General features: G+C 34.5%; 1 protein-coding gene across 1 annotated transcript; it reads left to right on the forward strand.

Annotated features, from left to right (window-relative positions):
- The first annotated feature begins 3007 nt into the window (after window positions 1-3007).
- On the forward strand, window positions 3008-9062 carry LOC107266525 (segmentation protein even-skipped). The gene is made up of 3 exons (XM_015737118.2): window positions 3008-4153; window positions 4952-5142; window positions 7750-9062. The coding sequence occupies exons 1-3, from the start codon at window positions 4006-4008 to the stop codon at window positions 8476-8478; spliced, it is 1068 nt and encodes a 355-aa protein (XP_015592604.1). The 5' UTR covers window positions 3008-4005; the 3' UTR covers window positions 8479-9062.
- The last annotated feature ends 2654 nt before the right edge of the window (window positions 9063-11716 follow it).

The following is an 11716-nucleotide window of genomic DNA, read 5'->3' on the forward strand; positions in this document are numbered from 1 at the left end:
TTACGGATAGAGCTACCTAAATGCTTTATAAAGTTTATAAAGTTTATAAACTGTAAAATGATTCAAAATACTTAATTTAGCAATATTCCCGTCAATTTTTCATATATTTAACATATTTTTCACTGATCAAAATATATAACTAATGAGAAGCGTATTATAGATTTTTTTGAACAATTTTTTGGCTATCTCCTGAATAAAAGAGAAATTCATAATGATAGAAGTAATTACTTTAATTCAATCAGAATCACATCACCAAAGTCAACTTTTATTCTAGCTTTATTATAACTATTGTAAAATATTTCAAATTTCTCGAGAATAGTCAAACGATGTTTCATACGTCAAACATAGTCACACACTATTACAATACTCACATTTATTTTTTATGCTTTGAATAGCCCCTATTTGTAATATGGTAAAATGATGTTTCAACTTAGAGGTGGGAAGGACCTTAGTAGTTGGGAACCCTTTTTCTCTAAAAAAACAAAAAAAAAACTTGAGGCATGTCGTCCTGAAAACACTGAAAAATTGTATAGGGAGTACGATTCAAAAAATAATATAAAAGGATTAAATTTAATTTTCTAATAAGTATAAAGATAGTTGTTTGTTTGCCGGTTCTTGGTGAAAGGTTATAATGTCCTAAGGAATATTTATCGTTCGTCGACTAGATGAGAGTTCGTTGGTGTTAGACGGTACTTCTTCACTTTGTTCCTCTCGCCTTGGGTGTTGGCCGTTCATTGGATTTTCGAGTTGTTGGCATAAGAGGATTATATGATTAAAAAAAACTAAGGGTTGTCTTAAAGATCCCTTGTATAGTCCTGTTTGCAAGATTGATTTTTTTAAACCGAGCCGCGTAGGGAAAAAGGGTTGAAGTTAGAGCTACTTTAATGAGTACCAATAAAATATTCGGTTCTCCTCGTTTCGATTTTATGATCAAACTCACTGTTTAACTAAAAATCTGCTACACGCACACTTGACGACCACTGGATTTCTCTGCGTCGCAGGTGTTACTATTTTATGTAAAATAAAGATGAAAAGGAAAAGGTGTCTGAGACGAAATTCATTTTGCCGTGATATGCGTTATGCTGTTTCAGACACACCTATCCCCTACCTAGTGGAGATACTCGTAATAAATACTGAGCTAAACATTCTCGAGCACTTTCTGACATAAAAAAAAACATTTCTGCAGGCGAAATAAGTACGCTGAAATGTTTTCGAAAATTGTAAAATTCCCTCCCAAATAGTAATAAAGCAAACAGCGATTGCTCCACTTTTTAAACGACTGATGTAATTCACAAAGAATTACTTAGAATTGCGTATACCTACGTGTACCTTTTCATTTCTATGGTCAAAATAATAGCTACCATCCTATTATAATTTATGGAGCATGGTTCTTCCGCGTCGGCATGTTTCCTCAAGAAAAAAAACACCAGTTTTCCTAAATAAACTAACACTAGCGGGTGCAGTGAATTAGGTACGGTCAAAAAGATTGATACAGTTTTTGAAAATAGCAACCTCAATAAAGATATTTTACGTAGATGAAATACAACCTTGGTAGGGATTGGTACCGTTGCTCCAATTTTTGTTATGGCATCGCAATTGGTCCTATAAGCACGGGCCTATTCATCATTTTCAGAAAGGAAATGTAAGGATGCATGATTTTGTCAGTGATAGGTACTGCTAAAGTGTTTTCAAATTTTTTGCTTCGAGCTACGTATCAATCTACGTAATTTTTTTACTTTGATTAGGCTACTGTCATAGAAAAATTATAAAAAATTATTTGACGTTACATCTAATATAGACGATATCCTTTGTGAATTATTACTACTGTTCCATTCTATTTATGTACGATAAGAAGGCTAAATAGAAATTTATAATATTATATCTTTTTTTCAACCCCCAATATGATACGCTGCCTTCACCAGCTATGAAGCACAGCCAGCGATAAACGTTCTCATCACATCTTACGGTATTAAAATAATTATGTAGATTCAACGCATTGAGTTATATTCGCTACGTACATTATAAAGCAAAATGAAACAAAATTCTTTCATTATTTTCCTATTTGCGGCAAGAAATAAAATATAAGAAAACGACACAAATATTTTCTCTTTTTCTTTGTCTTTATATAGTACTGAATCAGCTTAACTTTTTCGTTGGAAAATTTAGTATGCATCGCTTAAATTGATTTTTCCTGACCTGATTTTTAAAATATTCATAAAATAACTTACAACTATTTTTTAAAGTTTTCCTAGATCCGTAGTCATAGTCGTAATAAGATGTATTTTGGTGATTAACGAGAAATTCCATGATTCGTTATAGGAAATATCTACAATCCAAAGTCAAATTGATTTCAAGAAAAAAGACTGACACTTATCGAGACTCATAAGTTATAATCTTCTTTCGAATAAAATCTTCAATGTAATATATTCAAACGTATATTTGTAAAATAAAAAATATCATGGGTCTCCTGTATTAAGTAACAACTACCCATTGACTAACGAAGAATTTGTGGGATTAGAATGAAGTTGGAGGTTAGAAACGTTTGACAAATAATTTACAGTATTCTACACATAACTTACCTTGTTGCATGTGTCTTTAGGAATTTAGTACTAAAGCCAAAACATCTCGAAGTTTTAAAATTAATTAAAATAATGAGGAGAAAAACCAAATTTGTTTGAAATTATGTATAGTAATGAAGGCCAACATTTAGAACCACATATGAATTGCCAAAATTATTGTAAATTTTACGATTGAAAATGAATGTTTGCAGAGAATATTAGTTCACCTGAACGAAATTTACCAAAATTTGATTTATTGCAGTAATGAGGTTAGCTATTCGGAGTGTGACCAAAGAACATAATCATTGTTAATCTACTTGTCAGTGGAGTAAAGGTACCTGGTTGTAATCCTGTACCTTGGCTCTTGCTTTCTTTCTATTCTTATTTCAGGTAATTTCGTATACATATAGGACCTATAGGGAACGAGTGATGGTCGCTCCCATAGTTCCTTGCAAAAATAAAAAATGATTCGCTTCACACTGCACTCATATCAACGCATACTCTTTTTATTTATCACTGTAAAATCGCTCAAAAAGGAAGCACACCGTTTCTCTGAAAAAAAAGTTAGTAATTCAAGAATTGGCCACTCTGAAATATGCATAGTTCAAAGGGATCTCTTATTTCTGTCCTAGTTATTAAAATATCTAAAATAGAGCAAAACTATTGTGGAAAGAAAATCCTTTTAAGACAGTTTTACGTTATTTCATAATCTGTAGTTTCTGCGACGCCTACACATTCCCAGATGTATGTAGGCACAGTTCTCATTTTTTTGCCAGAATATTATTTTGAATGCTGGTTATACTGTATACAAAAGTCCACTGGATATAAAGTTAGAAACATAAATTCCACAGAAAATATGATCTATTTTCAAACACATACTCTAATCAAATTAACAAATCATTTCCCCGAAAAAAAACTTTTTTTTAATCGGAGTGAAATTCGTGTTAAAACAGATGCATATAACAAGATAAATTATTCGAGATAATTTTCGGCTAAATTTTACCTTACTGATGTTCGCCCCGTTTAAGGAGCATTTTCCCTGGAAAACGCATTGAGTAAGAGTGTCGTAATATAGGGGCGTCACTAGAAGTGCAAAGGACCAATCGCCAAACAGTCATAGCGCCTGCTCACCAATCGGACAGCTTCGGGCAACAATGGCTGTGCCTTCGGCTGGTCCCGACTGTTGACAGTGTGAGTTAGTCCTCAGGAGACTTTATAAAATCCCTGCTGGTCACACAGGAAAATACAGTCGCTCTTAAGCACTGGATTCGGAGTCGTCGAGGAGCGTGAAGAAGTTTGAGAATCGCGAAACGAGCTTTAAGATCCATCATAAGTGTTAACTAAGTCATTTGACTTCTTCTACAGTGATCAGTGAAGTGTTATCGAAGATAATATTATAACCATAATTGAGTGATTAGAAGTTCCTCTTGGTGTCTCGTCAAAGAAGATGCAGGGTTATCAACGTAATTTCGAGGAGCAGCAACGAGATCAACGAGAAGAAGAGACTATCGTCGTAGACCTGGTGCCACCGCAATATCAGCTGAGTCCGCCTCATAGTCCATTGCATGGAAACATGTCAAAAACTCCCGAAAAGGGTAAGTTTTCTAAAAAAAAATTAAGTGAAACCTTATCTGTTTGAGTATATTCTTTACCAACATTGAATTTCCTCAAAATGAAAAATGTTTATAAGTGACGTACATATAAAAAGTATATATTTCAACAAGTTCACGATATCATATTAATAGTTCCCACAGAATTATCTAGCATGGTGTTGATAGTCCAAGAGGTTAACGGCGAATTAGTAAGTTGACAAAAGATAATAATTGCTGGGTGTAATCCAATTGATAGTTGTCCTCGTAGGTATTTGTAAAACGTGAAGTAGGTAATGGTCAAAACCATAAAGGATTCTTCATTGGGACCTTACTAACAGTATTGCAATCCTTCTTAAGAATTTGTCTGTATCCCCGGGGTCCCGAGTTTATTGCGGTAATTATTTTACTGCAGTCCCATGCCCAATTTCAAGAAACTTAAATTTTTATTGACCGTAGATAATTTTTCCTTTAACTGGCTGCTGGGGTACATTATACTGTTTGAAGCTGAGTATAGTTTGATAATCCACGTCTCTGCATTAAATACGATTAATAGCATACTGTTTTCTTAAACAAAAAAATGGTTAATCATGCAAATCAAATAAGAAAAATAGAACATGAACTCCTGATTGAAAAAATTTTTTAAAAAGTGGTCTATAATTATATTGACATCACTGCTGCTTTATAAATTATTTCAATGATATAGCAAAAAAGAATTGTATAGGTTTTAGTTGGTGAATTAAAACTTTTAGACGCGGCTCAAATCCGGAAGCTATTTTTAACCGAAACAATTCGATATTTCAGAATCCTCGGGATCGCATCAGCCGCAACAACCATTATCCTCGATGGACCCGAACAGCCGACGTTACAGAACAGCATTTACTCGGGAACAGTTATCCCGTCTTGAAAAAGAATTCCATCGCGAGAATTACGTGAGCCGACCGCGGAGGTGCGAATTGGCCGCTCAATTGCAGCTGCCCGAATCGACAATTAAGGTTCGTACCCTCCTCACACGTATTTTATGAATAATAGTATTCAGGCATTAGTTATCAATGTTTAGATTTATCATGTTACAATGTTTTCATACTAGAATAATAATCGATATAATATTCACTTGTTTCAATAAGTAGTACACGAGGCGTCTAAAATTAATTCTCCTTCTTTTACATACAATGTTACGTTCTAACGATTTTGACGGTGTTCTGCTACGCGTTGTTTACTTCCATAAACCTTGACTTCTTATTGATGAACACTGATGCAAGTTAGTTTCTCATTAAATATTCATTCTGTAGTAACAGAGATAGAAGTGACGCTACTACGTTCATAGCGATTAATGTAAATAAATATCAGCCATTAGCACCTTGGCGAGATTTTAACTTAATTAACGGTTTTCGAGTAATTAAGAAAGTTAACGAGTACAGGGTCGGAAATTATGGGTTTTGCGGTATAGTTTACACCGTAAAAAATTATCGTCAGACTGTAGTGAAATGCAATTAGATTAAAAATGTAGAAAACCTAGAGTGGGAATTCCTTTGTGTATTTCCTCTGTGTATAGAAAAATCCTAATCATGATTCAAAAAGGATTCCGCAAATAGGATATTCCTAGCAAGATCATAAATAGGTTTTGTTTTTTAATATTCTTATAAGATACTAAGCAGTCTACTCATCAACGATTCTGTAGTCGATTTTAGAACTAACGACGCCACGGCCTATTAAGATATCCTGAAATTATTCCGATTTGGACTTTTACAGTTTCCTCTTTTGAGATATTAAGATGAAATTTTGGAACTAAGAATGCGAGCGACTATATTCGGATATCCTGTAACAATTCTGACGAGGTTGCGACAGATTTTCTAAACAATCTTTCAGACAAGCATTCTAATAAACTTTCTGCATTGACTTCAAAAAATTTAACGAAATATTCTCAGTTAAAAAATGATAAACAGGAGTAGGTTAGTAATACATGGAATGGTTTCAAGGGTGAAGGGTAAGTATCATCAATATCATCAATATCATCATCAGTATCATCAATACATATGGGTATGTGTGATGAGCCACCAGACAAATTGTAAACGTTGCTCAGGTTAAGAGTTATAATTATCAATATTTGTGTATACAGTATCAGTAAGTTTTGCCAAATTCTGAAAAGATATAAATCAATAACTACAACTTGCTGTTGAGTATATCGTAAATGGTGTTTGCGCATTATATATGATAATTAAATCTGCTAAGCTGTCTAATATATGTATTGATGATACTGACCCTTGATATTATTCGATGTATTACTAACCAACTTCTGTTTATTATTTTTAAACTGACAATCTTTCATTAAATTGTTCGAAGTCAATAGATCTATTGATCCCCTTACTATACTATTTATAAATACTAATTACACGAGTATGGCCACATTTTTTAATATTTGTTTTAATTATAGAATTATTGTATTTCGAAAATTGTATATTTGATATATTTAATAGAATATTAGTAATCTAATAAGCTTTTCTATATTTAATGATCCTGAATACACGACACGATTTCTGCGAGGATTTTAGGTGTCACTTATAACTGCAAGTCGTGTTATTTTGTAACATGCCAAGTAATGTAATGCCAAGTAACACTAGCTGCCTTACACTACTCGTTGACACGGTAATTGGTATGGACCTATATGTACCACTTTTGGTATCAAAACGGTGTTAAATTTCGCACTATATTTTTTACAATGCAAAAAGGGCACAACGTTGAGTGTTAAAAAATTTACATAGCCTATTTGACTATTAATTAACCAAAGCAATATATATGCTTCCCAGAGTAGAAAAAGAGGAAAATACTGAATGATCAATGGCGTTCTAAGTACTAAAGGAACCAGCAGTCAGCCAGAAGTCTCATAAGGACAGGAAGATGGCTCATGAGTCGATATCATATAAGACTGTTGCAGTGGTTGCGACTACTTTCGTGTACTTACGTTTTTTCTTTTTTTTCTTATATATGAAAGGAGGAGTGTCAGCGGCCTTGATAGCTTTCTTGTCGGTTCGGCCATGTTTGATCAGTCATTATAACACGTAAGAGAATCCCTTTGTTCATGTCTTCGTTAAATCACCAATCACCGAGGGTAAATATCTCGAGGAAGGCACAACTTCGATCAAAAGTGCCGCCGGTCGGTCCGTTGGAACTTTTCATCTTTTGGCCGCCCATACGTACGGCCCTGAAGAGTGAGACGCATCCAACCGACGGGCAAGGTGCTAAGCAGCTTGATTAGCGGGATACTAGTAGAGGCGAGATTTCGGCAGCTTTGTGACTTTAATGGATCCTTTAATTTCCCAGGAGCTCCTGTCAGACTTTTATTTTTGATTGTTTTTACATACTTTCCGTTCCTTTTCGCCTGCCGCCTCGAACTATTATATTACTTCTAGTTCTCTTGAAGGGTTCCATTATAACTATAGGAGTTGGAGTAATCGTAATAATTTTGAATTCATTAGTCTTAACATATTTTCTGCAGTATAAAATTGTCCTTTTTCATGTCACATTGAACTTGTTAATTTTAGTTGCATAACATTTGAACATGGAATATGCTTTATAAAACACATTCTGTATTTCTGTTTTAGGTCTGGTTTCAAAATCGACGAATGAAGGATAAGAGACAAAGGATGGCGATGGCATGGCCGTACGCCATATATACGGATCCTACATTGGCTGCAACCCTGTTAGCTGCAGCAACAGCAACCCTACCGCCACCACCATATCACGGGACCCCCGGTTTGCCGCCTACGCACCTAGCGCCAAATTACCCTGCAGCGGCAGCAGCCGCGTATTATACAGCGCGTTATAATCCTTATCCAGCCAGTGCGCCAGCGACGACATCGACTGGACTTCACAGGCCACACCCACAGAGTCCAGCATATCCTCACCACCATCATCTTCTTCAGCCTCACCCAGCCTTGCCGCCCCTGCATCTCCCAACTCTTGGCGTTCCTACCAACACACATTCTCCATTCGTGAGTCCACCGACCTCTACTTCAGCCCCCACTTACCGTCCAACACTTCCAGAGCTGAGCCCCTCCCATTCGGACACATCAAGTGACTGTGACTGTGGTGCGGCTCATCCCCACTCCCACATACACCCCCTCTCATCTTCTGGAGAAAAGACTCCGCCCCTCAAGCTTCCCACCACCATGGCCATTGGACTACCCGCGCAAATTCAAACGATCCAAAGTGCGTTTGAAAACAAAAGTTACTCAGGACCACTGAACACGTCAACGGTCTCTGCCACGACGAAAATTGACGCACCTAAACTGTTTCAGCCTTATAAGAGCGATATCTCGGAAAAGGCGTAGATAGAAAATGGTCAGAAATATGAAAAATTACGATGGGCATCATAATCTTAGTTGGGCTCTTGAGGGTTTGATTTGACCTTAGGTTTTTAAGAATTGTACAAAGTAGATGTATAAAGATTTTTGATTGGGCTCTCTGTTGCGGTCAAATGCCGAACCAACTGCCAAAATAGTGTATATAAGCTTACCAAGGAATAAGATTAAGGTAATTGTACAAATATTTTCTCCTGTAAAAAAAAATACCTGTGTATTGTGGAATCGCTGTGCGACCGTTAGTTAGGGAAAGAGTTGTGTGACTGGTGTCTATTCTCTTTATAGATAGTCCCTAAAACTATGTACAGTCTTAGTATTTAGGTACCTATTTATTACAAACGATACTTGCTTTCCTATTCTATATAGTATTCTATTATTGTACTTTATATTTTTATTCCCTCAGTACGAAGATTAAATTTGCGACTAATTCAAATTCGTGTTATCTCCAGTTGTTAAATGACACTTTATTGAAGATTATATACTCTTCTGAGTGTGGCATATTAAAAAAACGATAGATTGACGAAGGAGAAAATACAAGTAAAATAAATAAATATTCTATAAAAATTATAATCAATAATTATTCCGGATTTTTTATAAACATTACCCTGACTCTACATGTATCCTACGGTCTGTGTCCACACCTTTTACAGCGATAACTACCTAAATTTCGGATATCCCATTGTAATTATCGAAATTTTAATTTGGATGACCTCTTAAAAACTTTTATCCGTTAATCATCTTAAACGTTAATAAAATAAATTGCTGTCTATATAAATAAGGAATTTTTCCATGATTTAATTTGACCAAAGTATACGCAGAGTAGTTTCCGAAGGGTTGCCAAAATATAAGATGCGATGTGTGTACACGCTAGTAGGTATACCTATAATACCGATTAGTGTGACCCACGGAGCATATATATGGGGCAACTAACTCTCAGGATGGGAACATGCGATAGTGAGGGGAACAGGATAATTCCGCATGAACGCCAAGGTTTAATCATCTAATGAAGCTTAATCTACCTCAATTGTAGCAACCTTTGCTAAACTTACACTTTCAAAACGTCCAAAATTCCTAAAGTTTTCAACATAATTCGTATATATGTTTAAAAATGCGATTTCATTGATTTTAATGAGCATGACACTCTGAGTTTATTCCAATTTGCAGATATGAATTGTAGCTACGATATCCAATTAAAATAAACTGTGAACAACATTGAATGGTACAAGTTTAACATTTAAAGTACTAAAGTGCAGGTTCAGATTTGGTTTCAGGTTCAAATGGTAACGTTAAGCTGGAAAGCAGCTGCTTTCCTATAGGTTCGAAAATTTGACGCTCATAAAATAATAAAGCAGCCTTGAAATCTCATAAAATCAATGACCGTACATACCCTGTAGAAAAAACGCTAATCTACTGTCGTAAATACGAAACGACTTGTTTTGTATGAGCTGTGTAAAAAAATTATCGAAAAAATTTGAAATATTTCATCTTGTATCCTATAGTTATACAGTGAACAAACATTAGCGAATAGTGTTCTTCCTATTTACTGCACTGCTCTTCATCAATCAACCTCATCGCCTACACTGCGCGACATCTACATGCCGATAAATGGCTACTAGAGTAATGGTTACAATTTTAACTATAATTCTAGTAGCAAATTTTAATAATTCTGTCAAATTTTACAATATTGGTATTGTAAGTTTTACTATCTTACTTTGTGTATCTTGCTAGAATTGTTTTCATTGACCAAATAATAACCATTGCTTCAGTAATCGCCTCGATTATACATTTTTCTCCATGTATATATTCATATATGTATGTTTGTACCATATTTCTTTTTAGAAAATTGTTTACACATTGTTTAAAATATATTTTTATTAGCCTATAATAACTTTTATTCTTATACAGTGGTAACCGTCTTAAGAAAGGTGTTTGATTTGTATAGTTGGAAAAAATGCATTTTCATTTTTTACATTTTTTTAATACCACGTGTATCGAGAATGTGTTCCGATGTATTTCGTGCATCCAAATGTGTTTCAAAAAATAAGAGTTTTTCAGAATTAGTTAGATTGAGAGAGTCAGTTGCATGATTGCGATGAAGATATTATTATCGATTAATTCATTTAATTTCAGTGTTTGCTGCAATAAACTGATCGTTTGTGAGTTATGTATGAAAAGTGTAATACTTTCTGAATCGACACCTCTGGGCTTAAATTTGAAGGTTAGCCTCAGGTAAGTAACATTTTGTTATACGTATATCTGAAAATTCATTTTAAAGCTTCGGACGATTTTTTCTCAAATTATAATATTTTTATTATGCACAAATCACATACCCTTTTACAGCTCGCATGAAAACCGGTAGTTATTCCTGCAAAATTTTTTTTACAGTCACAATAAATGCGACTATTTTTCAGGCGAAAATCGATTAACTTTTCCCAAATGTCTGCCATTTTTTAAATGTTTGAATATTTTTATTTCGTGGCAGTTCCTACCATAGCGACACTCATGTAGAATAAAACCATGCACACGTTTTTTGCTTAAGAGGTATAGTCCAGTCGGAATAGACATGCGACCTATTCAAAGACCCCACCACAGCGCCAATTTTTTCGGAGGTTGTTTGGACCTATAGGAACATGCCCTCAAGTTTTCGTAAAAATCCTAGTTGCATTGTAACAAATAATAACTATTAAAAATTAAAAAGTCGAGTTTTTTCCGTTATTTTTTCTGTTATGCATTTTATCGAAAAATGCTTCCTACAAAAGTTGTGCGTCATAATGTCCTCTATAAAAAAAGTCCTATACAAAAACGACCTAATATTGTTAGTTAAGCAGTTAATTCCAATGAAAAACAAAAATTCTCATTTTGCTTTTTGCATCCGTTATCAGCCATTTAGTAACATATCATTTTGAAGTTCATCCATTATCTAGAGAAAACCCTCCCCAAAAGGTACGTGCAAGATTTATTGATATACGTTATATATTTAAGCAACAATCACCGATCTACGAAAATCCGGAGTTTTCAAATTCCCATCTCCGAAGAAGGCTCACAGAGTAGAAAAAAATTCAGGAGCTTCGTTTCATCATGTACATTCTCGATTAAAAAAAAATTTACATTTTCGTTAATAAAAAACACCGTTTTTCGACGATTTAAAATTTTTGCTTATAAACAGATAGAAATAAGTTCTTGAATTATGTAGATATTTGAGATATTC

This window comes from Cephus cinctus, unplaced genomic scaffold (genome assembly GCF_000341935.2).
Source record: "Cephus cinctus unplaced genomic scaffold, Ccin1 Ccin1_scaffold0319, whole genome shotgun sequence".
Classification (NCBI taxonomy): Eukaryota; Metazoa; Arthropoda; class Insecta; order Hymenoptera; family Cephidae; genus Cephus; species Cephus cinctus.